This window comes from Doryrhamphus excisus, linkage group LG13 (assembly GCF_037039965.1).
Source record: "Doryrhamphus excisus strain RoL-2023G ecotype Guam linkage group LG13, RoL_Dexc_Guam_v1.1, whole genome shotgun sequence".
Taxonomy (NCBI): domain Eukaryota; kingdom Metazoa; phylum Chordata; class Actinopteri; order Syngnathiformes; family Syngnathidae; genus Doryrhamphus; species Doryrhamphus excisus.
This window is the reverse complement of record NC_136369.1, coordinates 11359385-11387383: the sequence shown is the minus strand read 5'-3', so window position 1 is coordinate 11387383 and position 27999 is coordinate 11359385. Positions and strand designations below refer to the sequence as shown.

The 27999-nt window shown below is 41.2% G+C and overlaps 1 protein-coding gene across 1 annotated transcript; it reads right to left on the bottom strand.

Annotated features, from left to right (window-relative positions):
* Window positions 1-232: 232 nt before the first annotated feature.
* On the bottom strand, window positions 233-26579 carry prtga (protogenin homolog a (Gallus gallus)). Its single transcript, XM_058089670.2, has 18 exons — window positions 26452-26579; window positions 25436-25738; window positions 16560-16704; window positions 16289-16422; window positions 15748-16044; window positions 15424-15583; window positions 14864-15111; window positions 13153-13317; window positions 12470-12775; window positions 11685-11873; window positions 6048-6143; window positions 5782-5968; window positions 5557-5684; window positions 5167-5337; window positions 4288-4467; window positions 4071-4194; window positions 3861-3990; window positions 233-3658 (listed from the first exon to the last, which is right to left on the bottom strand). Exons 1-18 carry the CDS (start codon window positions 26516-26518, stop codon window positions 3149-3151), a joined length of 3540 nt encoding a protein of 1179 aa, XP_057945653.2. The 5' UTR covers window positions 26519-26579; the 3' UTR covers window positions 233-3148.
* Between the last annotated feature and the right edge of the window lie 1420 nt (window positions 26580-27999).

Below are 27999 nucleotides of genomic sequence, written 5' to 3'. Positions count from 1 at the left end.
AATGAAATGAATTCATTCGAAATGCGAAGTATACCCAGAACCAGTCACAGCTCACATGCTATATAGTAACAAGCATTCAGGGTAACACTTAGTTTAGGCTGAACCTACACTGCCTGCAAGTCAGGCCAGTCTAGTTAAATAAAAAGGAGCCACATTATCACACATAATCACGACACCAAACAGAAGCTTGTTAGATTTTTACTTTTATTTAAACTGAGAATCATACTTTTCATAAGTAACCACAGTGTAAAATCTTTAGGCAAAAAAAAAAAACCTTCCAAATAATTCTTAATGACAAAGACAAATAGACAAAACATGAAGCATTAACAAAAAGCATCTTAATTACAAGCGATACATTCAATTTTTATGACTTTCTCTTTTGAGGAGGAGCAGCTCGGGATCCACCTGAGTTAATATGTCAAAAAAAATAACCCACGGCGCTCGACACTTGATTTCGTCATCACACTTTCCTGCTAAAAAGGGTGACTATGAGCAAGTCAGTCCATTAGCAGACTAAAAGCTCCAAATCCCTTTAAATTCACATGATTGGATAGGAACACATGAGAAGAGACTAGGAAGACATCCAAGGATGTTCTCTTATGTGAATAAGTGACATTTGATCAGACTCTCACAAACATCATTGAAGCAAATATACTGAAGCTGCACAATTTACAGGAAGCTGAATCATAAAAATACGGAGGTAGAACACACAGTACATTTGCAGCTGTATGAAGTTCAGCAGAACCATTACAATACTTAAGGCTGAGTGCAGCAGCTCATGCTTTTGCTCAATTCTAAATCACAACAAGCTGCAAAAACAGCGATTCTTCATGAGGAGACTGGAAACGACAACAATTTACACATAAGCAGGATGTATTCGACCTGATCTCTTCTTGCCAATATGCAGCAGTGACCTTTTTAAAATAATCTTTGGTTTAAAAAGTTTGCCCCTGAAAACAAAATGTAACTGATTGTGTCACTTTTCCTCTCTCGATTCACCCCCCTGATTGAATCCTCTTCTTCAGAACCCTCTGATTATAAACAGCAATGGAAGAACATTTGTGCACCCGCTGACCACTCTGCAGTCTTTCCTAAATTAAACTGTAATCATCTCCATTTTATTATTATTTTGAAATTAATTAGTGATGAACATTTAAGTAATTTAGTTTAATTTAACCTAATGGGAAACATTTTAATGGGATGTGAGAATCTCTTTCTATAGCAGTGTCCCATACATGATATCATTTTTTTTAAAGACAAATAGCGCCTCTGCTGGTTGCAGCCAAGTAGTGCTACAATGTACAATTAATCAACAATGAATTTCACAGATATTAATAATCAACTTCACTTTTAAAAATAATGGATCAATGGGCATCCCTTTCAAAATATAATTACATAATCAAACAGGTTAGATTGTGTTGATAACATGAAGGAGTGGGTGCACATTTGCAAGTCCATGGCTGCGCTGCTGCAACACAAATCACTAATAATATAATTTCTCCTATAATGTACAATATCTGGTTGCAGCAGTTTTGGAGGAGTTCTGTGTGAGGATCATTTGTTTTGTGTGCATAAGACTGATTAGTAATTGCCCCTCCATTTTGGGTCGGGTGCCAGTGAATGCTGCTGGCACCCCTCCCTGGAGAACTTTCACCCGCAACTTGTCGTATTTCAAGGCCACTAATGTGCAAGGCTTTGTTGTGAGGAGCATCACCTCAGCTGATCATCATCTTTGGTTTAATAACATGTTTGATTATTCCACATGCCGCTCAACAGCTGAGAGATTATAATAAAATAAAGTCAGGTAGGCAAACAGGTCTTTGGGTCGATAGCATCAGTCACCACTGCATATTGGCCTGCTAATACAAAACTACTTGGCAGACAAGTGCTAATTTTATCTACGCTACAGAATAACAAGAAAAAGAATACCTGGAGCTAGATTCAACTACATTGTGTACTCAGTAGTACAAAGCTTCTAACAAAAATATAGCTTTTCAGGACGTTATGTTGATTCTTCACTTTCATTCCTGATTATTATTACTTTTAAACATCATGTTGGTTCACTACAATCACTCTTCATGCGATGCATCTTCTACCTGAGAAAAACGGGGCCTCGCTCGGCCCCTCTGAGAGATGCATCCACATTAAGGCCAATAACAAAGCTTTTCTGCACCTATGTAACACTGCATGCTCTTATGGAAGTTGAGACAGAAGAGAAACAATAAAAAAAGGCAAAAAGGGGGAGATCTGAGCTACTGGCACAGAGATACATTCATAGCAAATCTATTAGGCAATTACACACAGCTTAGTACTGAGATACCCTGTCAGTTCACCATGTAACACTACATGACTTTTCAAATGTACTAAACCTTGATCCCTGAGTTTAGGAGGCCAACAAAGACAATCAAATCAATCTGAGGTAGTATAAAAACAGGAACAGCAAGGGCAGCTGCACACTGACAACACTCTAAACAAGATACATTATTTGCATTTCACACCATTACTCAATAATGGAAAAGAAAACTCTTATTAATACTGGCTCATGACCTCAGCGACATCTGAGGAGACAAATGTGTTTTCCATCCAGTACCAGAGTAGGGAATGAAAGCAGCAGTGCCCTTAGATTCCAGCAAATCAGGGAAAAAATATAGACAAAAAGGGATGACAATCAGGAAGTATAACAGGTTATGTAATGTCACATAACGTGGTAGTTTTTAAATATACCTGTACAACGGAGGTTTGACTCGCGAGCAAACCGAGGTAGATAATCAGTGAAAAGGGGCTCCACTCTTCCCTTTTCACTCCAGTGATAAACTCTTAAATACGCTTTTTGACAATCACAAACATTCATGGTGGGTGAGTTTTTTTTCTTTTTAAAAGACAAACAAACAATGAGGAGTGAAAAGGAAAGGCCTGAAAAAGCTTACCGTAAGGTTAAAGTTGAGCAGGCTTCAAACAAAAGAGAAAAAAGGTTTTAAAGTAAAAAAAAAAAAAGGGGGTTCTTTGTTTCTTTCCACTTTCTGCAGTCACACACAAACATGCGGTACACTTGCTACTCACAAGTATTTCAGTAAAGCCGTAAAGTTTGTTGCAAGTATACCACCACACACACACACACACACACACACACACACACAGACTCATACACTTACACAACCTCACACACTGACAGCAAAAGGCAACTTCTCTGAGCTTTCTGATGACACCTGAGGTCCTCCGCCAACTTCAAATCACTCTCCTCTGCTAACCGACCCGCTTCTGCTTCTTCTTCGTCTTCGTCTTCACCTCCACCACTGTCCTCCGTCGTCACAGAAGGCTGCCGGCTGCTGGGACTGGAGGAGAGGTTGGTCATCTCCGTCTCGTCGTGCGAGTAGCGACCAGAGTCCCCGGTGGCATTGCTGCCCTCGCTATTGGACGAACCCTCTGAGTCTCCAGGACGTCCAAGCAAAGCCTGCAGGGAGACTGGCTGGCTTGCGGCAACGGACATCTCCTCTTCGTAGGTCAAAATGGTAGAGCCTGGTTGGTAGGAGGCGGTGCTGCGTCTCATCTTCTGTACATCTTTTATACCCTTGTTGCTATTGAAGGAAAACCATTTGTGTTTCTTTTCAGCATTGGGTTGAACTGGGCCAAGACAATTGATGATGAGATTGGTTCCACCCTGCAAAAGCCAACCAATATTATAAACAGTAAATCCATGACTACCGGAACCATCAAGGTGTGATGTCAAACATACTGTACAAGGCTAGCCCAGTTACGCATAATGTTACTTAATACCATACCTATACAACTATTATGTCATCTCTATTACAGTATGGCAACATGATGGCAGTGATAAAAAATGTTCAGTGTTAATTAAGCACCTTAGTATCAATGAAATGATTCTGGCTCATCATGGCAACACTCATGTTGGTGTCCTCAGCCGGGCCCTGTCCAGCAGCAGAGGTGGGTGAGCGCCTTCCATCCCTGTTCACTTTAACAGCTGATGATTTCCTGCAGGGAAGTCAAAATGAAATATCACTTGAGGCACATGCACATAAACTTTGAATGTGGTGGACAAACAAAAAGTATACCTGTGTTTGCCTCTGCACACGATAATGAAAGCACAGATGATGATGCACATGAGAGCAATGGAGACACCCACAGTGATGCCTGTCATGGAAGTTTGGTCCAGGTGGTAGTAGCCATCGGAAAAGCCTGCAAAAAAACAAACACACACAAGATCACATGAAAAATACTGCTGTGAGTTTTAAATAAAAGATGAGACACCAAGTGAAAAACATTACAGACCTGTGGAGTGTGTGGAGCCACGTGACAGCCGAGGATCATGACCAGATGTGTGATCTGCTCGCATTGTCAGCTCCACCATTTGAGAGAATGGCCCATCACCCATCTTGTTGGAAGAAGACACTTTCACCAGGTAGAACTGGCCAGGCTTCAGGTTCTCCAGCAGCGCCATGGTGATGCTCCCTGTCAAAGAAAATCACCACATTGTTGTCACTATAATTGGCTCAAACTATCATTTTCACTTTACACTCACAGTATTCCATATTGAAGACAAAAAACTAGGATTAGAGTTGACTATATTTATCGGAATCTATTTAAATAGCTAGACTGGAGCATCCATGTTCAGTATTAACACAGAAGTATACAACACCGGGCATTCTATTCTATTAATCACCTCATCCATCTTAAAACATTTCTTATATGTGATGAATTAACAAGTGCTTCAATATATGTATATTCTGTATAGTTTAGCTAACCTTCACCCCGCCAAAAAAGAAACACACTACACTACTAAGATCTCAGCACAAAAGAGAAGTGGAGGTGTGCTGTTTAGATTGATGTGAGAGGAGCTAGAGGGGCTTTGTGAATCACTTCACTTTTGACCCCTTCCCCAGAAGAGTACTGCTGGGTGAAATGTGTCTTTGTGTTTCCTGATCTCAATAAGTCATGGAGTGACACTACTTGCTTGTTGATAAATGTGTACAAAGGTGAAAAGGAAAGTAAAACGTCTGTAATCACATCAGCATCAATCCGAAGCTAAAAACATCAGGAAAGATGAGTTACTGATTTCCAATGAACCATCGTCTCACGCTGGAGAAGAGCTGTGAATGGACTCAAGTATCTGCCTATTAGCTCTTTCTCTCTCTACAAACGCATCCTTACCCTCTCTTTGTAGCACCTGCCATTCCCCTGAAAGCCACTCATTTCTGGAGGCATAAAGGATTGTGTAGTGCGTGACAGCCAAGTTTGCTTCATCCGGAGGTTTCCATGACACCAGGGCTGTGTTCTCCTCGATCAGCGTCACCTTCACGTTGGTGGGAGGCAGCGTGGGAGCTAGGATAGATTGATGTAACAGAGTGATCAGTCAATTGTACGTTTACAGCAGGAAGTCAGGCAACTGTCGCACAAGGTAAGGAGTAGGGTTGTTCCACTAAATTATATTTATTAATATATACATATATATACACACATATGGCCCTCAGGCCTGTAGATTGACACCTGTTAGATAGTATAGCACATATAATGATTTGTAAATGGCAAGGTAAGACTCACCTTCATGGAAGGTACTCTGATAGACCACAGGGCTCCAAGGGCTGGACAGTTGGTCAATATGAAGACGGATAGCAAATTCATACTTGGTGTTAGGCTCCAGATCTCGCACTAAAAGGCTCTGCTCATTCCTGAATAAAAGATAAATATAACAAATAAAGATGATGCATCCATTACAACAGCGTCATATGTGTAATATTGGTGACATAAGAAAGAGTTGTCATTTACGTCTGCAGGTAGAGCACCAGTGAGGCATTCTGCAGGCCAACAGGATTGCAGCGGACAGTGTAGTTGACCGCATGGCTGGATGTGAAGGCTGGTTGGCCCCAGTGAAGAAAGACGGAAGACGAACTGTTGGCCTTTGCGTACACATTGTGTGGAGGTGGTGGAGGCGGCACCAGGCGGTCTCGAACAGCTGAGAAAGCATGAAAACGTTTGTTATGTTTTCCCAACTTGTTAATAAATGGAAATTAACATAAGGGGATAGCACTCACAGACACATCCAGGGGTGCTGATAGTTTGGTCAGCCTGGTAGCCATCCCCGATAAAGTTGTAAGCCAGAAGCTTTACATGGTACTTCTTTCTTGGGTCTGCATTTAAAAAGAAGGAAGATGGCAAAATCTCCAAATCAGTCCATCTGGGGTTTCACATGTGGATGTCAATGTAGACCCACAAACATTTCTGCTTGTCAACACTGAAGATTAATGACGCCGGTGTGGGTGTACGCTCAATGTGGGTTTTGGAAGCGAGGGTGGGGTGCAAGTGTGACAGACGCTCAGCACTATAAGACCTTTGGTCAGATCCATCACCCTTACACCCGTCTTTCAAGCACACAAAAAGGAAGGTCCTCTCTCCAGCCCAGGTCAAGCTCTGCTGCTCCTTGGTCAGCGACCACTTCTATTCAGAGCTAAGTTCTGGGGGGGTGAAGTTGACCAACTAAAGCCCCTGGGAAGGACATCCGTGGTAGTCAAAAGCAGTCACAGGCCACAGTCACTTTTAGGACCATGGTCCAAACAAAGGTCAGATCAACAAATGTCCTTTTTGGCCTAAATATGATGATAATTACTTATATAGAACATGGCAACTAAAACAAACAAATGCTTTACAAATTTAGTAGACAACAAGCATTAGACACCGGTATCGGTATCGGTTGAAGTAAAAAGTTTTGTTCAGCATGAGCATTATCAGAAACACAAGGGATGAATTTGTGTGCACGTGGGTGGAGACGTTTAAGAGGTGGTGGGAGTAGAGCTCTTGTGCCCTCTACACAGGCCTGATGACTTGCACTGGAGCCAGTCCAAGGCCAAGAGGTCACCCTCAGATAAAACTCAGAAAGAATCTGAGGTCACAGGCGTGGAATATGAGACGAACCTTCTATAAGACATAATAATGCAGACTAATACAGTGTATCATATGTGTTACAGCTGAGCAGAGTACATATGTTTTTGTAATTTATCAAAAAAGTCTATTTTTTTGCCAAATTGTTCACTTCAGTGTCCAGATCTATGTATCTCAAGCCAAAGACCACAATACAATGGACCTGCCGTAATTATGCGAGAGAGGATCTACGACAGAGGGGTTGCTGGGGGGGGAGGGTTGGAAGCTGTGACATCTGGGCCATGCCCTTTGACATGGAATCCGGGCAAGCTAAATCCTGCAAAAGGAGGGGATGTCAGGCACTCAGGGGTGGGGGGTGGGGATGGGGGTCAAGCACAGGAAGTGAGTGGAAAACCAGGGCAACATTGCTGAGAGTCAAAGTAAATGCTAAACTTACAGGAACAGGAACAGAGGATGTCAACATGCTCTGATACTATAAGAAGCATAACAATCTGTTGGACTCCAATCTCCATCCCAAAAACATCCATATTAGGTTAATTGGCGACTCCAAATTGTCTATAGGTATTAGTGTGAATGGTTGTTTGTCTATATGTGCCCTGTGATTGGCTTTCGACCAGTCCAGGTTAGCAGGGCTAACCAAATGGCTCCCTTTCAAATGTGTTAATACAATGAAGCAGTAACTGGCTATCAATCAAATAAGCTACAGTGCTACTGTAGTAGAGTTGGAGGCAGATTCAGTTATTAATGTGAACCATTGTATTCTCATTCTACACTATGTTGAGTGGAGAATTTTCCTGTCCATCGCACTGGTGTAAATATCTCAAAGCTTGACTTCCATAAATCACGGAGTTTGTATTAAAGAGCATATTCGGGCCGTTAGTGGTCAGCTTCTATTTTTTTTTTTGTCCCACAATGCAAATCCCATTGGCCACTGAGGTTTTGTTCTGCCCTGCGAAAGGCCACCCCAGGCCATGGCAAGCCTGACCTGAACAGGGGCCGTAAATGTCAACTCCCACATGAGCCCACACCCCAGCATCCACCGCCTCCCACAAACAAAGCAAACACACTCAAATGTAAGCATACTTAAAGTAACTTAGGGCCATTAGTGAACGTACTGTATTGAGTTCCATCAGTGCAATGGGTGACATGAAGGATACAGTGTTACATGTGTTTACACAGCGCTGCCTGGTGCCACCAGGTATGAGAGGTATTTGAGCCAAAGGATTCACCACATACAAGATTTACAACATTTACACCCAAGCGGAGCCTCAAGAACACATTCCTGTCCCTCGGGGTGCGCTTTCAATCATTGGGATTGTCATAAGTGATCATTTACCAGGCTGTTCAGCACCAGTGTCCTTGTGCAGCTGTACACACAGAGCTGAGCTGAATAAGCAGTATCCACTTTCATCATACTGATCATTCAGAAATCAATGACATTGACAACAGAGGAATGGATGGAGGAAACAACATCAGCAAGATGTATTGGGAAATCTGTTTACAGTACAAGAATATTTAAATTAGGAAATTAAAATTCAGCATTTCATAGCCACAAGGACACAATGTTGGCTACTGTCTGTTTATGTTACAAGAGGGGTGTATAAAAATATGCAAAAATGATGCCAAATGAAGACCACCTGCTTATGATGTTAGATGTTATTTTACTGTTTGTCAATGTTTATACCGGAGATGACAACATCCAAAACATGAAGACCACTTTTAAAAGTTTGCATGTTGGTATCATAAACAATAGAACACAAATGGCTACCTGCTATTTCTATTTTGGCAAAGTCACTCTGATAGTGAAAAGGGTTGTTATATTACAGCATTGAGGTGTAGAGGAGCTTAAATGTGACATGAGACAACATGCTTCCATGTCTTTAAACTAATGGTCTCCTACAGGTCGCTCACCAAAGGTTCAAAGAATATTGGCTTCAACTCTTAGTATTTTTATTACTGTCCATTTTCAGACATGATGCCCATTTAATGACCCACAAAATAGCATGTACACTGACATCTGCTTCTTAAATACAGTACAATTAAATGTTAACAATCAGCTCAAAATAACTCTTTTCTTTTACAGTGGACCCTTGGTTAGCGTCTGCCCCAGTTAGCATGTTTTTCGGTTAAAACAGAAACTTTACGCCATAATTTTGTCTCCTTTTACATACACTTTCCGGTGCTTGTCATGTTGCTCAAGTCCAACTGTGTTCTTGTTGTATTTTTAATAATCAAACGTCTTTGATAGCAAGCAGTACAGAAAATGGATGGGTGGAGGTGAGCAACGATACTGAATTTAAATGGCAAAACAGGAAGGTGGTGTCCATGTTGATCTTGCTGCCACATTGTGTCTTTGGGAACAGTCACGTCTTCAACAAAGGTAAAAGTAACCTTAAATGTTACATTATCCCTTTTATTCATCATTTATGTATATTTATATGCATTTCAAATCTTTTTATACATGTAAAACGATAATTGTAAAACTATAAAAACATGTTTTGTGTTCACATTTCTGGCTTTCCGGAACTATTAAATGGATTTACATGGCTTCTTGTGGGAAAAATGTATTTGGTTAGTGTCCGTTTCAGTGAGAGTCGGCCTTGAAGGTTCCACTGTTCCACAAATATTAATTTACTCAAATTACATATAATAAGACGATTTTCCACGTTTGAGGAAATATCTGTAAAAACAGTGGGAGATCTTGTCAATTATTCATAAAGTATGCTCAAACCATGTTATTCCGCTACATAAATGATCATGCTCTCATTACTGATTAACCAATCCCCATGTAAGCAAAGTAATAAGATGTTAATGTAGAGTCCCAGCGGCACAGCAGGACTTTCACTAGCAGTTAGTGTTGTTGCCTCACAGCACAGCAGATGCCCCGGTATTCATCTTGCGCCACACTTGCAGCTGAATCACAAGAAACTACTCCTTTGACACACAAGATAGCCAACCCAGGCATGCTCATTGTTTGGCCTACAGCTTGGTCAGTGAGAGCTTGCACTGCCTTAAAATCTTGGCCAATAAACCAGCTTTGTGACTCTGAAGCCAAACACAATGAGAGGCTTTGATGTCAGCAACACTGCTCACCACGCTCATAAAACAAACAGTAAATCTGCCTCAGCTAAACGCCATCCTCAGTCTTTAAAATGCCACCAAAGAGGGAGCTTTATTTAGCGCCAACTTTGGTTTGATCGTGAGCTCTTTACATCCCACACGTTCATCATTCAAAGCTATCAGATGCTCGCTGAATGTAGAAAGATGAACAGGCGGACGAAAATATCACATTGTAAATACAAGTGAAGCCTCTTTTAGTTTGCTTACATGGATGAATGTGGCCGGTAAAACTCGACTCGTAACAGCACTAAAAGTAGAAATATCTTAAAACCAAAGAAGTCAATGAATTGTCAGCAGCAGTTTGCTTTTACACTGTAAGTAATTTATGGTGCCTGCTCGTCTTTCTTTCGGATGCTGCTCAAGCACCAAGCGGTCTGATTTACAAGTCAGCTGCTGACCACCTGGTTGACCCCCTCTGGCCACAGATGGTCAGTTGTCCACTGCATCGCCTGTGACTTTTTACCCCCCTCTCAAAGAAGAAATAAAGCCTAAATGAATGTGTGTGACCTCAAGGGCCAGAGGAGCTGTGATATGCTTCCAACGCTATCCAGCATCTGCTGAAAAGACACACACACGCACACACACAGTCCGGCACAGGGGTCATGGAAATGGGAAGTAGTGTTGTTCTGTCCCACGGCTAAGGAACTTCTGTTTGACATGTGACGTCTGCCAATTAATCACTCATAAAAATGGCCACTTAAAATCCAGCTAGGTGGCCATTCACTCTCAAGCCACAATATTAGGCATGTCATCATTTAGCACATTTCATTTGGCTCAAAAAGTCACCACATTTTCAAAAGACCTTTCCATATTATGTGGTGCGGGTATATACACCACTACACTTTTTGATCTGGATCGCATTGGGCTGTGAGTATATGCCTATTGTAGTGACCAAAATGGTTACTTTAAACTGTGCTACAGTGGGTAAATAGCGGCAGACAGCACTGCTCTTCCTTCCTAATACAATCGTCCCTCGCCACATTGGGGTTTGAATTTTCCGTCTTCAGTCTATAATATTGATTAATAAATATTTTTATTAATGAATCCTACAGTTTTGTGGTTCAATACAGCCTATTATTAGTAAAGAAATATGCATATATCAGCAAATATTACATAGATTTAGCCTAAATTGAGCTTTTTAAGTGCATAAATGGTTAAATGATCTACAATACAAATACTGTATAAGGCATTATGAAGACGCATTGTGTTACTTTAACGTATGTCAGACTTGATCGCCAGAACAGCAGGCTTTCATTGTAGGTTATTGCACAGCAATAATAGTAACATAATCATCATAATAATAACAACTCTGAACCTCTGATGCCACATCCTGGCCTCCACACATCCGGAACAAATTTATTGGAACACAGACTTGAGCAATACGAGAGTAAAGGTGATTATGGGGTGTTATTTCATGTCTAGAAGGCTCTAACAATGTTAAAACCGTATTTAGAAGATTGTAAACAAGTTTTCTATGCTGTAACTACATAAATATTCCACTAAATAAGGAATCCTACTTCATGAATATTCACTTACGGTCAGGTCTTGAAAAAATTAAATGCGATAAAGAAGAAATTTAATTTTATGCTGCCATAACATAACGCATATCTAAAGTGCAATCATGTAGTCTAACTCTGACCAAAGTAAATCAGTAGGACTGCAGACCAACTCACCGAGGCCTCCAATGGTGTGTGAATGATCCAAGGCACGCAGGTGAAGCGGGGAGCTCTCAGACTGGCTCTCCTCATGGTAGAACAGTTTGTAGCCTTGCACACTGGCCGAATTTTTCTGTGCCAGTCTCCAGCGTACCAATATAGTGGTGCAGTTCAAGGGCTCCAAATGCAGCTCAGGAGAAAGAGGAACTGTGTAGACAAAACAGATTGCAACTGAATTATTTAATCCCAACATGGCAGCAAATATATTGTTTTATGACCACCATGCCAGAATCCTGCAGGAGAGCTGTAGTCCCTGCAGGAAGTTGTTCTTTGAAAAGTGAAACTCTCATTTGATGTTTACCAGCTGTTTCACACTTAATACACAGCAGGCATGACCACGCTCATGGCACAGGGAGCAATTTCACACATCTCTATTTTTGGAATGAAGATTACTGCTAGAAAACACCTGATTTTAAAGACAAGACACACTGCAAAAGAGAGATGGGCAGGAAAAACTAATCATACACCCCCTCCACCTCAAAGCTTAAGCTCTAAACGGCCATCTCGGCTTTTCCCACCCGGAGGCCTGAATGGCTTCTTTTATGACCCATGACTGAAACCCCTTCAGTGATACTGACAGTCCCGGGCAAAGGTTACAGAGTAACAAATGCAATGCCTTAACAAGATTATTGGAAAACCGAGCTGTTGAACAGAAATTAGGTTTTCAGCATGTTTTAAATATTTAGAATAAATATTTTTGCGTGGCATATATGGAGATGATACACGTCCACTCTATGTTGTACCTTGAGCGCTGGATGCCTTTGGAGTGCGGTGGGAAGTCCAGGCTGACTGCTCACCCCACCCTACGCTAGTGGCAGCAGCGATTCGCAAGAGGTAGATGGTGTCAGGCTGAAGGTTTTCTAGGCGATAGCGTGTCTTCTCTCCAGGTAACTCCATCTGAGAGACTGAGCTCTCAGCACTGGTGCGGTAGGACAAACGATAGGCAGAGACCCGACCGCGACTCAGCTTGTCGGAAAGGGGCAGCCACGACACCTGGATGTCCGTGGGGCTTCGGCTGGTGAGGCTGAGCTCGGGGGCACGGAGGGGAACTGGGAAATGAAAAACAGAAGAGATAACTCAAACATCCCACGAGGTGCAAATCAACTTTTGAAACCAATCCTACGTGTTTTTGGCATTGATTGGAATACTTTTTTTAAGCTCTACATGAAAAGAGATTTGCAGGTTGAGTGTACCAAAGCCAAAGGTGGCTTTAACAAACACACCTGTAAATGAGATTGTGTGCACAATCTGAGAAACACAAGGGCATAGGGATATTTGACTCCCCCATTACGTCAACAAAACCCACACTCATTAACTACGGCAAAACATCTTGTAAACAAACAACCATGTCGGTTCTTTCCCATGGTGTGATGCTTCTGCATAAAACTCCACTAATGTTGAATAATGTTATTGTTAAATTCCTCACCGTCCTCAAGAGTGTGCTGGAACATGTGGTCCGACATGCGACTGGCTCCCATTGGCATGTAGGCCACAACGTAGAAGGTGTAGTTGCGAGCCGGCTCTAGATCATCAATAATATAGCGAGTGGTATCGTTTCCAATGACAACTTGGTATTCCTCGTTGTTTAATCCTGGACAAATTACAAATTTCAGTTAATATGGTGTGTAAGTGTCTCTACTTTAAACCATGATAATCAAATCAACAGTGCAGTATTTGCTATATTTGTATTTGCTAAGCTAAGACTTAATTAGTTAGTTTATTAATAGCTATAGATATATTCTATAATTCTAATTTGATTTTAAATGTTGTAAACAAAGCACATAAAAAGTTTTGTCCTCCCACTGAATGCCTCTTTCAGGCCTCCCTGAAAAGAGTACTCTCCCTCCCAATTCACACCCTCTGACTGGCTCCCCAGGACAGGCACTTTTGGACACTCCATCACGTAGACTAATTAGTTTATCCTCTCATTATACAGCCTCTATTTAGCGCAAGGCTTTGCAGCCTCAGGTGCAGGGTGAACTGTGTGCTGTCATTCTCACGCAAAGGCTGTGGAGATGTCACTGAATTTTAACCTGAAGTGGTGAGAACCTTAATAGATGCCACTTATTTAACAATAAAGCTACTTCTTTTTATTCGGACTTCCTCGTCTACTACAAAAATGAGCAGGTGTTTCTTTTTCCTGGTTCACTTCACCAACTGAAGTCAGTCAAATTATAATTAAGTGCAGCTCTTGAATCACAAAGTTGATTTTTTTCCCTGAGGTGGAACATTGTTCCACTGTGACTCTTGCTGTTTTTAGAAAAAGTTCCCAGGAAGGCTGACAGTCCAAAAGGCTTTTTCTGCTCCCACTCAATGTGTTTTTGAATAGTTTTCTCTGCCCTGATTCTTGAAACTCCACAGCTAAATAGGACTAACATTGTAAATACGTCTTTCCTCTTTACTCTGAGCAAAAAACAGCAAATGCTCAGCTGACTCATAATCAGAATGTAGATTGACGAGATATCGTGATTTTCTACATTTCTATTTTAGTAACACAACCAAGCTATGACACAATAATCAGATATTTAAACAAAACACCTCTTAAGCAACTGATTAATCAATCAGAGATTACACTAGGCAAGCCCCACTCAATTGGCAGGAAGCAAGTCAATGATGATTATAAAATACGTCTTTTTTCAGAGTAGCCCTTAAATCAGCAGCAGAAGCAATGCTCTCTTCACATAGACCATCTTTGTTCAGAGACAGGACAATCACTCCTCTGCGTTTGTTGACAAAATGTGTCTTTGTGCACAGCTTGCTTCATATTAAGCAATGCTTACAATGCCCTGGTCCAATGATTGCTGAAAAATCTATGTAGCTGAATAGCCCTCGCTTATATAAAATTGATTTCAATTTTTCATTTTACCAAGACATTTTGTATAATTTTGTGGGAACAGTCTGGGGAAGGCCCTTTTCTGTTCTCAGTGCACAAAGCAAGGTCCAAACGAGCGGACTAGATGAGAAGAACTCTTTCAACATCTGTTGGGATGAGCTAGAAAAGAGATGGCGAGCAAGCACGCCCTCTCTCCTGACGAACATAAGTGACCTCGCAGAGTTTAATTTCCATTCGTCTCAATACTACTATTTCATATAGTATATACATTGCAAATTATATTCTCATATGTTTGTTCCCTTACCCTCAGCTTTCATGTAGTGCACCGAGTATGCAATAACTTTATCTGAGTTATAAAGCGGCCTGTCCCAAGCCAGCAATATGGCGGAGCTGGACACAGTGTCTGCTCGAATGTTTCTTGGCGCGCTTGGGCGGTCCTCCGACATCACCACGATGAGCCTTGCCATGGAGAGGACAGAGCCCTGCTCGTTCTCAGCCTGGCACTGATAGATGGCATCGTCCTCAGGAATGATCTGGTTGATGACCAGTTTGCTGTGGGACACACGCACACACACAACTTCATGACATGGTTCCTTTCCCAAGGCGAAGTCATCCCATAATTACTTTGTAAACGGCATTGACAGCTAAATAGCGAGGAGAAAATTAGAGGGAAACCAACTAAATCCCCAATTTGCACTGCTAAATTATTCAGTTTCCTTCCTGCTATTGGGACAGAAATTAATTATTCATATGCATGTTTTTTATTTGCCCAACAGAGGGAAAATAAACATTAAACTTCTGTCTTTGATCCTCTCCTTCATATTTCCATAAAACCAAATGTGAATCGCATGTAAAGAAGTATACCTGCTGTACATCTTGATGCGACCATTAGAGTGAATTCTTTCCCCGTTCTTGAGCCAAGTGATGTGAGGAGTTGGAAAGCCTTCCGCTTGGCACACAAAGCGAGCAGTGCCGGCACGTGGACGTGTTAGGCTTTCAGGCCACTCCACCAAGGAAGGCGGAGCTGTAGAGGAACGAAAACAAGAGCAAAAACATAGTCAACACATTTTTTGCGTACAATGAATAAATGACAACCTAATGAAATTTGATCATCTATTTTCAACCACCACCACTATTTCCCCATTATAAAAGAATTCTATCATGAGTTTTCAAAGTGTATATCCTTACCTAGAACGGTAACATTGGCTGCAGAAACAGTGAAGTTTCGCGTGCCAGGAGTGGTGGCCCTGCACACGTACACTCCTCCATGCTGGGGCTTGATGTCCGTAATGATGAGGTTGCCATTTCCCAACACTTTGGTGTGGTAAACATCAATAGACTTGCTGTCAGCCCGGCTCCAGGAGATGATGGGTCGGGGGTTGCCTGTGGCCATGCACTCTAAGGTGGCACTCTGATGCACGGACACAGAGATGTTTTGCGGTCCGGCTATGATGCGTGGTCTCTGGGGAAGCCGGGGGCTGGGAGCTGCAAGGAGAGGTAAGAGGGTGGGATGAAGCATCAATATATGAGGTTTCATGTCACATACTGTATGGTGTACTGCACATTCAAGTGAAAATTCTGCAATAATTGCAATAAACCTCACGTTCCTTTAGGCATCTCTTTGCAGTTGCTGTTTTTTTTGTCTAAACTACAGGGTTACGAAAATACTATTCTTCTGTGGTAAAACTACAAATGTGGAGTTTCTAAAATACATTGTGCCGTGGCACACCTGCAGTGATGGTAAGTGTTGCCTCTGTGCTGCGGCGCCGGCTAGCAATGTTGGTTGCGATGCAACGGTAACTGCCAGCGTCAGCCTGCTGCACCCCGTAGATCTGAAGAAACCCACCAGGCAGGACTGTGATTCTGGAGAACACAAATAAAAAAATACATACGGTAGAAGAATGTTACAACACTAACCAGCACTCCATAACAACTTTGCTGTCCAACAAGCATGTATCACAATATCCCAAATGGCGGACTGAAAACATCAGAGTGCATACCTTTCAGTGGCGAGGGGTAATGTGACCCGATTGAACTCCCAAGTGATGATAGGAGGAGGGTGTGCAGTGATTTTGCAAGAAAATCTGGCAACTGAGCCTTCGGTTACCACGATGGACCTTGGCTGGATTGTAAACGAGGAAATACCTGCAGCAGAAGAGAGCATTCCTTTACTTTGTGTCAAGTGTCAACATTGAATGAAGCGTTTGAGTTGGATGGGTGATTTTAAAAAGTGTTGAATTATTTCATGTTTTTTGTAATAGATGCTGCCATAACTAGAATTCCTAGAGTCCGAACAAACCATGAATATGAAAGTCTGATTCATTGAATTGAAACATCATCATGTTAAATGTCAAGTCTGTCAAAAGCTACAAACAACTACATCCCGCTTGCATGGATAATGTTTCCTGAAACTGAGCTCTTGTCACCACCAGCTGAGCAACAAGCCCCCTAAGGCTCATGTACATGAATTATGACATCATCAGGAGTTTCTTGTTGATATATGCTCTTTTCACAGAAGGTTTTTCCTGGCCTAAAAGCCACTGAAGTCAAACGAAAGCGCTACCATCCCCCCTCTTTGCTCAAAAAGCTGAATAAGCCTGAGGTTAGGCATTTGGTAAAAGACCTGGGTGTGATTGATAACAAAAAAAAAAACAACAAAAAACACCTACCATAAATCAAAATACAAACTTTCAGATGGAAAACTTGTTTCTTGGGCCATTTGCTCAAGGGGGATTGTTGTTGTTTTTGGGACAACATCCAATTTGTGCTATTTAAATACATAGGTGGTGTGAAAATGACATTCAAATTAACAAGGAAGCAAAGGTGACATCTGACAAAGCATCAAATTGAAGAAGACAAAATAACAAGTACAGTGATTTTAGCTTACAGAGAATGTTTAATGTAATTTTCAGATATTAACGGATAGATACTATTGATTTTTTCAGGCCAACTACTGTGACTATGAATGTTTTTTTTGCTGATAGACAAAACAAAATTTGTCAAAGAGCTTAATTTTGCAAACCCAAAGTCATGAGATTGGATTTACCTACCAAATAACATTACATAGAAACGTCTTTATGATGTTTGAACTGAGCTCTAACGAGTGTGCGATACTCTAAAGATGCTGAGTTGTTGTTTTCCTGGCAAGATGTGAAAATCACAGCTTTGTGCTCAGCGCTGTTCTTGTTAGACGAGAGGCCAACTATTGTCAGCTTTTCTTCTTTTTTTTAAGGCACGGTCATGTTTAATCAAATTAGTCCCGAGCTCTATCCCCTCTCTTGTTAGACCCACTGTGGCTGCTGGATGTCAAAACAGAACTGGGGTGAAAGGCATCCCAGGCCCCCCCTCCTGCCATCCACCCCCACATTACACAGGCGCTAACCAAAACAATGCCATTAAGTGCTGGAGTGATATGGCTGTAGGGCATGAGAGATGAGCCGCACTGATCTTCTGTCTCTCTGCTCGGCCTTTTCCATTCAGGCAAATGATGCTGGATTGACAAACAGCGGGGTGATCATTGATTATTGATAAACTACTAAGTCAAGGTGGAAAATCTATAAATGCTGGGGTTTCTAGGGCAGTAGTCACAGATGAGAATAGAACACTGACCTTCAGCTTTGGATGGTGATGTTTGCCAAAGTGCATCTAATGTGTGGTTTAATTTATCAAAGCAAACACTCTGTCTTTATTATGCGCATTCCGTTAATTCTATCACATTGACATTATATCAGATCTTTTTTTTTACCTCTTACAGTATTCCCTCACATTTACATTTTCGATTCATTTTTTTTCCACAAATGGAACCATAATAAATACTTGAGCCCATTCCCCAAAAGCAAAAAGCAGCAGTGCTGACCATCTGCTCTACCTAGCAGTCTCACCTCTAACCTCTGACCTCCACAAATCCTGCCTCGCACCCAGCTCAGGCACATCTCTGCATGGCCACGCCACTGCAGTCCTTTGCAAACTGTGCAAACATATTTTGTTGCAAACATTGTATTGTCAGAAAACTCTTCGTTAGTGTTTGGCTGTGTAACGTACATTCTCTCAAGTGAACATACAAAATCAATACAATGTTAAATAACAACATCAAACACCGCTGTAACTAACACTATTTCAGTGTCCTGCCTATACATTTTTTAGTTGTTCCTTTTTTCGGCTTGCTTTCCTTGCAACAGATGCCAGCAGCTCAGCAAGCGGAAGGTCAGTGAACAGGTCAAGCCCAAACAAAGGTTGCCTTACAAATACCAGGAATTAGTTCAGCCTCCTCTGCTCTGGTTACTGTGGTCAGTCTCTACACAGCAGGCTCAACATACATGTGAGCTACTAAAAGAAAGTCACACTAAAGGCAATACAGCATCATTTAAAAAGGTCACTTTTTTGTTTTTGTTGGCCATTTAAGTTATTTAAGGGGTCTTATTAAGTTACATATTCCCAAAATATTTCAAACACCATTATCCAAGTATCACGCAGGGTAGTTGTCCACCACTGCAAACTCCCAACAATAAAAAAAACTATAAATCCATCATTCCTCTCCTGGGACTAATAAAGTATACCTAACTGTCGGGTAAATAAATACCTCTTTGACATTGTCAATCAAGACAAACAGTTGTTGCTGTGAACAGCCAAAAATTATGCAGGCATACTTAATGAAATGGCCAGTGAGTTTACAGTGTATATGTATCCTACACAATATTTGTTATAAAACTGCAATAATCCAAAACATTATGTACATTATGTGACAGAAGTGATTACAGTCATCCCTCACCACATCACGCTTCAAATTTTGCGGCTTCAGTCCATCTTGGTTTTTCACCGTACACTTTTTAATACATCATCTGTGTTTCATGGTTGATAACTGCCTATTATCAGTCCAAAAATATGTATGCTTAAGCAAATGTTACAGTATGGCACTTTCCCAATGCTAACTCGTATAGACTCACACAATGACTGTATATCTTATTTAATGTCTACTATATTGGGTAACACCAGTATAAAATGTGACTATAGGGGTGTTAGTTCATGTCTAGAGCACTCTAATAGACTTAGGGTTTTAATGCCACACACGAGGAATGACTGTATATTTTTTTTATGTCAATGGTAATCATACTTTCCAGTCATTTGCTGGGCAGCATTTTGCCCTAACAATCATTTCTACAAGTTAACTGTATGGATGGACATGAGTGCCTGCTCCTATTCCAAGTCAACCCACTCCCTGGGTCCAATCTTTTAGGAGAGACAATAAAAATCATCACTGCATTCATCAAGCTGCATGCAAAAAGGAGGTAACATCATTCATTGTAGCTCTTTGGAACCCAGCGACTTAACAATACGCAGTGACCCTACTGAGTGGTCAAGAGGGAAACAAAACTTGACTGATAAGCCAGAGCAGAAGAATGTGAAGCTGAAGAAAAAGCCAACAAATCAATCACTGGCGGGCTGGCAGATGTGCTGCTGCTCCACATGGCCTGCAGGACAGTCAAGTGACCACTGCTCTGGCTACACAAAGAGTTATTCCCACGAGCGGTGTGACCCCTGAAAACACCATGCAACGGGGGTGGGGGTGGGGTTAGCAATGAGCCCTCATCGCCCCTTAAACTCCTTATCTTCTAAGTTTTCCAATCATTCAACACCAACTTCTACTCACCGCACACAGTGACTTCATTGTCTTTACCCTTGATGACACAATATGGAGTTAATAAAGGTACATGTGTAAATAGGTACACATTGTTTAACAACTTCTTTAGTTTGCTTCAAGATACATTGGGAATATACACCGGCCAGTGTACAAGACTCATACTTTTGCTAAATGCAGCAACCAATAAACCTAATAAACATATTAAACATATCCTTGTCAAAATAACAAATAGCGCTAGTAATAGGCATTGAAGCGACTCATAAAAAGGAGGCGCTTCAAGTATTCTTGGAAAGAAGATTTAGGTTCTGGACTCGGGGTAGCTACCCTCCATCTATTTAACAATTTAGGGAGCCTTGTGACCTCTGGGCCTGCCATTCAGGGGAACCATGGTAACCTTTGGTGTCCAGCAGAGTAGGAAAAACAAGATTCCACGCCTTCAGTTGTCGTGGACATTTCATTCAACCTCACCACAGCTCGCACTGTGTGAAGTTTGCTCTTGTCTTATTAGAGTTCCTAATAGTGCCGCGCCAGTGCAAGTCCAGTGTATTCCTTAGCAACTAAAATAACAAAGTGGTCCTGGCCTGTGAGCTTTAATCCACTTTGTTAGTAGCTGCATATCACACACACTAAAAATGACATTTGTGTGATTTTTTTTTCACAAAAGACACAAGCTCAGCACACTGATATCATGGGATGCCACTACAGGGAGTATTACAACCTGCTTTAAAGCTCAGGTTTTCACAAGGTACAAGACCTTACATAATAACAGTGTCCATAGGGCTTAAAATATACATGTTTACAAGGACAAGCATGTAATTCAAGACAAAGTTATTTATCAGAAGCAATTTAGGGGTGTAACAAACCTCTGATACCACTGGAAACCCATTGGAATAATAGAATGTACAAAGCTGTACAAGGCAACGTTCCACTTTAACCGAGCATTGAATGCTGTACAGCCAACTTTATCACAAAACATCCTTTAGTGTCTAACAAAGAAGCCATCTGGCTCACAAAATGGAAACCTGAAGCGGAAGTCAGCTACGTAGTCTGTCTATGATGTCATCAGCGGTTGACTCTCAAAAATATCTCTAAATGCATGTAAATGACAAATGGAAGGGATGTCTCTTTCCAGGTTCTTGTTATCTGATTTATTGCTGTAATTCGTAATATATTCAATAAGTACTTTACATATGTGCTAAATTCAATTTGAGTTTTGGGCATATTGAGGTGAGAAACTGCCGCCTGGCTGAGTTGGGGCCGGGTTGTTAGCAGGATGGCCACACAGTAAGGAGATCAGGAAGACCTGGGTTCGAATCTCCGTTCTCCCCGTGTGTGCCACCCAAAACAGGTTAATTATGTTAATTGCCGACTCCAAATTGTCCGTAGGTATGAATGTGAATGGTTGTTTGTCTATATGTGCCCTGTGATTGGCAGGTGACCAGTCCAGGGAATGAAAGAAAAAGTAACTTTAAATGTTCACTTAACCCTTTCATTCAGCATTTATATGCATTGGTAATTGTTTACTGCATGTAAAAGCAGTATTGTAAATATATAAAAACGTGGTTTGTGTTAACATTTTTGGCTTTCTGGAAAAGATAAATTGGATTTACTTTGTCTTATGGGAAAAATTGATTTGGTTCGCATCCATTTCAGTTAGAGTCAGACCTTCTGAAACAGTTTAATGGACCCTAACCAACGTTCTGTTATGGTTGATCATGGAGGTTTTGTTAAAGGGGACCTATTATGCTCATTTTTCAGCTCTCTGTATTGAGTTGAGGACTCCTATAGCAGCTACACACAATAACCAGCACAGAAAGCGTTCCAGTTCTTCCAGTATCTGCACCTATTCAGCTGGATTTCGTGGTTCCAGATAAAACGGTCTGTTTTAATGTATTCCAAGGCACGCCCACTCTGCTGTGGTTGGTCACACTGCCAGTGCATAGAAAGAGTTCCGAGCGTTTTGAGTCTAGTGAGGATAAGCAGTATAGAATATGGATGGAGGGAAGCCATGTTTCCCTTATAATAGTAATGCAACCTCTAAACCCGCCAAGACTCAGCTCACAGACAGCTCCCCTGATCTGGTTCTGTGTGTGGTATCAGCACCAGAAACCATGACAAATATTCAGATTCTCCCCGAATTGTTCATTTAAAAAAATGTAGATTCCTACGTTCAGTGATCCACCAGCCCGGAAGCCGGGAAAAATGGCCACCAACAAAGAAAAAGCCAGCAAAAAACAACAGATAAGAAACGTCAGGAAGCTTTTGTGTTCATCCATTTGCAACACCATTATATCATGTAAAGGGGGGTGCACATTAAAAACATCCAGATTCGCAGTGTAGAGTGCCATGTGAATGATGAGCTACGCCAGACTTCTTCCAACCAGGTTAAAAATAGCCCTGAGAGAAATTCATAGGAAAGTAATTCATAAAGAAATAATGGAGACATTCCGACATTTCATATAAGAACTTTGGTTGGCGTCCTCATTTATACCAAGCAAACTTTTATGACCCTACATCTGAAAAGAATCAGAATCAATAATCTTTAGGAGCCAGAATCGAAACAAGGACTCTGAATCACTAATCATATACTGCTGACACAGTTAAACCACAGTTGTACACGTGGCCTGAGAGGTGTTTATTTTCAGAGCAAGTACACCTGAACAGACAAGCTACAAGAGACACCAAAAGAGGGACCCAAGTTTTTGGCTCAAATCCCCCATTAACCTGAAGTCTATTGACAAAAGTCACATGACGTGGCTCATGTGTCGCATTCCACTTCATCAGGGCCAAATCCTGTCTCACCTTTGTGCTCTCATGACCGCCACATTGTTAAATTTCACAGCCCCAAAGTGCTAACACATAAGCAGTGTCACATTTGTTGTATAAACAACATCTAAACTTAGAATCAATGTCTAATGCTTAACTTTTTAACTGATGTCATTAGCCTTGCTGTAGTGAACAGCTCCTGTGGTTCAGTCCACTGGTATCAAGTCAAATAGAGACCTTTTCTTTAGGGAGCACAGTGGTGGGGGGGGATAATGGAAGAAAACAGTGAGGGTGAACAAGCTTTTCACTCTTTGGCCAGAGGAGCAGGGAGAACAATTGTGCAAACCCTGCAGCCAAAACTGACCGGCAATAAAGTTTGGTCATTTAGGGTTGTGGTACTGGGAAACAACAATTCACGTTTGTGTGCGTGTGTGTGTGTGTGTGTGTGTGGCACTAGCAACAACCCCCACTGTTACCACTGTGTCCTTCAACTGAGCATTTCTCAGGTATGTGCAAATTTTATGAGCTTCCAGATAGACCCTCAAGCGGGCCTAACTGCCATTTTAAAACAAACTAGTAAAGCTTACAGGCCGCCTTTATCGCCTCTTATATTTATTATAAAACACCTACACTGCTCATTTAATTCATAAAGCTTTTCCAAATGAAGATTGCAGCCACAATGATCACCAAGGAACAGAAGTATGTAGTTCTTAGATCAAACTACAAACAACAGGTGAACTAAAATTCAACAACAAGGTAATGTCAACATCATTAAAGTGGTACAGAGGGCGCCTAAAATTAAATACAGTCGGAATATCCATATTTTAGCTTTCTAAAGGTCATACAATCTAAAAAATAGATGAACATTTTAGCATTTGAGCATTCAGTCCTGCTATATAAAGATGGCAGATAGCAATAAATTATTTATTTTTACTCTAAAAGAACTACGGTTCCCATGATGCTTAGAGTAACAAACCAAGAAGTAGCACATTTTCAAAATAGCATCACGTGTATTGATAGAAGTCATATGCAGCAATCGTGTTTTGATCTGAAAAAATTGAAGTAAGTTTAATCAAATATAGAATTACTACAGCTTCTGCTACTACGATAACATTACTTAGATAGACTCCCTTTATTGTCATTGTTACAAGGTTTATAGTGTGAGTAAAGCGCTCCAATCCTGCCTGGTGCACTGCCACTTTCATATTTTGTGTACCATCATTCACAGTGGAGATGCCATAGATGCTGGCTGAGACAACTCTTCGTTAAACAATAAATATCATCACATTTTAATGACGTGAGATTGCGTGACACCACCTATATTATATATGCGCAGACTCTGTGTATCCCACAACACAATTCATCATTTTCAAGTTTGAATGTACATCAGTTAACATTAGACTTTATGTGTGACGGTTAAGAATGTTAAAAACCATCATATACATGAAGCTTTTTGTGGTAGGTTTTCTTTTTTTTATAGCTGTTAAGGTCTTTTTACACTTGAGGGACTGTTAAAATGTTCAAAAGGTGTAACACCAAAGTAGTTTATACAGTGGTAAACTTCTTTTGACACTTGTATATCATTGTGTCACTTTAAACACTGGCTAGACAGTATATAAAGATTTTAAGCGGACAGTAACTGATTATTTTGTTTCCAACATTTTCTATGGGAAGAATTGTTTGAAATATGAATACAATGACCCGGCAACAAAATCTAAGGACTAGCAACAATACTGAAACAGACTGTTTCACCAAACGGTTTGGTGCCATTTCCACACTCACACGCTCAAACTTTTATGAAAAAAACATTCAAAAAGAGACAGAAAAGCCCTTCAGACAGATCCCATGACACGCCGTGCAATCACAACTAAATATGTCTCTTCTCTTCTGCTTTCACTGAACAGAGAATTTAAAGACATTTATCAGGCTGTGCTGGATTAAAAAATATGTAAATACATTGCGGGCTGGGAAAATAAAACTGACATAAGACTTTTAAAAGTGGCTACAAGAGTTGTGGACTGTTGGCGAGAGGAGAAGGAGGAGGTGGAGGAGAGACCAACCCACAACTCTGCCTGGAGCTTCTCTCTCCTCCCCCCCTTAAAATAGGAGCGCAGCATTGAGGGAGAGCGCATTCCAAAAGAACAATTCCACCAGCGATCAGGGGGCAATAACATGAAAGCCCAGGCCAGTGAATAGGGGTCATCTGCTCTTTAGCTTTAGGGAGGTGGTCTCCTGGACAGCGCCTGACCTTTCAAATCTGCTGCTCCTTCATTACCACACCAATGGGCATGTCCCTCTTCCAAACAGTATCTTCTTTCCCTCCACTAAAGCTGCCCTCAATGCAGAAAATATATATTGTAATATATTGTGTATAATCTTTAACTAATTCAGGGAAATAAAAGCAAATTGCAATGCAAACAGTCAAAACATGAACCAAAATGGGCATGAAGCACCTTCACATGTCATACTCACTAGCGATTGTAAGACGGGCCCTCTGGCTCAGGATTGCTCCATACTTGTTTTGGGCAAGGCACTGATAGAAGCCTTCATCTGATTTGTCTCCTCTTCTGCTCTCCACCTCCGAAATATAAAGGGAGCTGTTGGAGAGCAGGTACACCCGGTCGTTCTCCACTACTTTCACTCCGTTTTTCAGCCACCGGACATCGATAGGCGTCTCTCCATGGGCCTGACAGTCCAAAATGACGGCTTCTTTGCGCATCACTGTGACATCATGTGGCTCTTTGATGAAAAACAACTCACTGAAGCAGAAAACCCCTTGAAAAACAGAGTACAATAGTAAGATATAGCATAATAGAAAAAGTCATGTATTCATAGAATGTGCACACTTTTTAACAACGGACAGTGGGTTTGTGCATCCTGAGTGATAATGATGTTGACTTCATTAAAAGAAAAAAAAATACCTCTAATTGAGAGTTATAGACAGGTGTCCTGCTGCAATTCTTTGACATATTTATCATATTATTTCTGCCACTCCATATTTCAATCCTGAACATTAATAAACTGAGGTTAATGTGAATGTACAACCTGCTGTCTGTTTACATAGTAGTGTTAACTTGCGTTGTGTGTTGCTAATGGTTTGTGATGATTTAAGTTTATTGTGAATAAACATAAAAGTAATATATAATGAAGGATAACATATTATTACGAAATTAGGCAATATTATATGAGTGTTTTAACTCGGGGCTAAACCTGTTTAGCTAAAGTAGCCAACACTCACTATACGGTTAAATGATTTAAGTTACAAACGGTTTTTAAGTGACAGTGTCAATGTCAATGTGCGCACTCAATATGAAAAATATTACCAGATATACCATTAATGACATGACTCATCATTAAAATGTCTAGTTAAAACTGATGCCAAAGTGGTCAGCCATCCCTTGAACGAACCCCTCCAATGTTGTCGCCTCAACTTTTTTCATGTGGTGACTAAAATACCTTTAAAAGTCCTTAAATAAAAGTGAACTTACCAGGGAATGAGAGGAAAACGACAAAGAACAGCAAACGCTGATATAATTTCCTTTTGACAAGCGCCATTTACATCAATTTTCGGTGCATGCTCGCTAGTGTGTCATAGCAGCTTCCTCCACGAGAACTGGGTGCTACTGAGGTGCCGGGCTGGTGTGGAGAGCTGCGGGAGATAGTGGCCCTCCTCTGGGCTGATCACACTCATTAATCACCGCCTGGCAATTGGAGTTGGGCGTTCCTGGAGTACAGCGCCATCTAGAGGTGGGGCGGAGCACAGCCTCTCCACTGTCTTTCCAGTGTGACCATTTCATTGTACTTCATGTACACACTGGAGTTTAAACAACCGTACACTAATAATTACATATTGGGGGAAATATATACTTTATTAGCGTACAGGCCACACAGTTGTGTTCGATTCCACCCTCGGCCATCTTTGTGTGGAGTTTGCATGTTCTCCCTGTAAGTGGGTTTTCTCCGGGTACTCCGGTTTCCTCCCACATTCCAAAAACATGCTAAGTTAATTTGCGACTCCAAATTGTCCATAGGTATGAATGTGAGTGTGAATGGTTGTTTGTCTATATGTGCCCTGTGACAGCTGGGATAGGTTCCAGCACCCACCCTCTTGAGGATAAGCAATAAAAAATGAATGAATGAATGAATATAGTTTATTTTGAACATGCTTACTACAATGAAGAATTAGTAACCTGATACTGTTCCACCTGCACAATGCATAAAGGTCAACACTGACTTTAACTGAGCAAATGAGGCCTGCAGTTGTTTGGATGTTGTTGTGGGGTCTTTTGTGACCTCTTGGATGAGTCATCACTGTGCTACTGGGGTCATTTTGGTTGGCCAACCACTCCTGGAAAGGTTCACCACTGTTCCATGTTTTTGCCATTTGTGGGTAATGGCTCTCACTGTGGTTTGCTGGAGCCCGTAAGCTTTAGAAATTCCTTTTTAACCTTTTTTCCAGAATGAAAAGTCTCAATTAATCTCAGTTAAGCAAAGCGGGGCAGTCACTTTTTCAGACAGGGCCATGGAGGTTTTTTTTTTCCTTTAATAATAAAAAGCTTTATTTAGAAACTGCATTTTCGAACTAACATGGAACTGACATGTTTTCATATTGCCCTGGAGGAACTCATATGGATTATAAACTGTGGATATTTCTGCACCTATTTCTGTACAAGCATTCATGGCGTGACCTGTGTTTGTTGACACATTTTGTAATAGAGACTTCAGCACTGCAAAGAGCTGACTGATACACTTTTATCAGAACCTTTCACTTTCCTTTATCAATGCAAGCAAAGCTGGATTGATAAGAACAAATCCCTCAATGTCTCAGGCCAACTGCACACCAAATGGTCACCACTGACTGGGGAAAAAAACATAATGGAAATGAGCTTGTCCTTTGAAAAGCTGGACCCCTGCAATTACAGAGAAGCATTGATAGGAGCAGGACAGCTGTCCAGTCAATGTCGATATTGATTCAATGTCCATCACTTATTGTGGCCGGGGATCGAACCCCCTCTTGGCCCCTCTTTGTGGAGCTT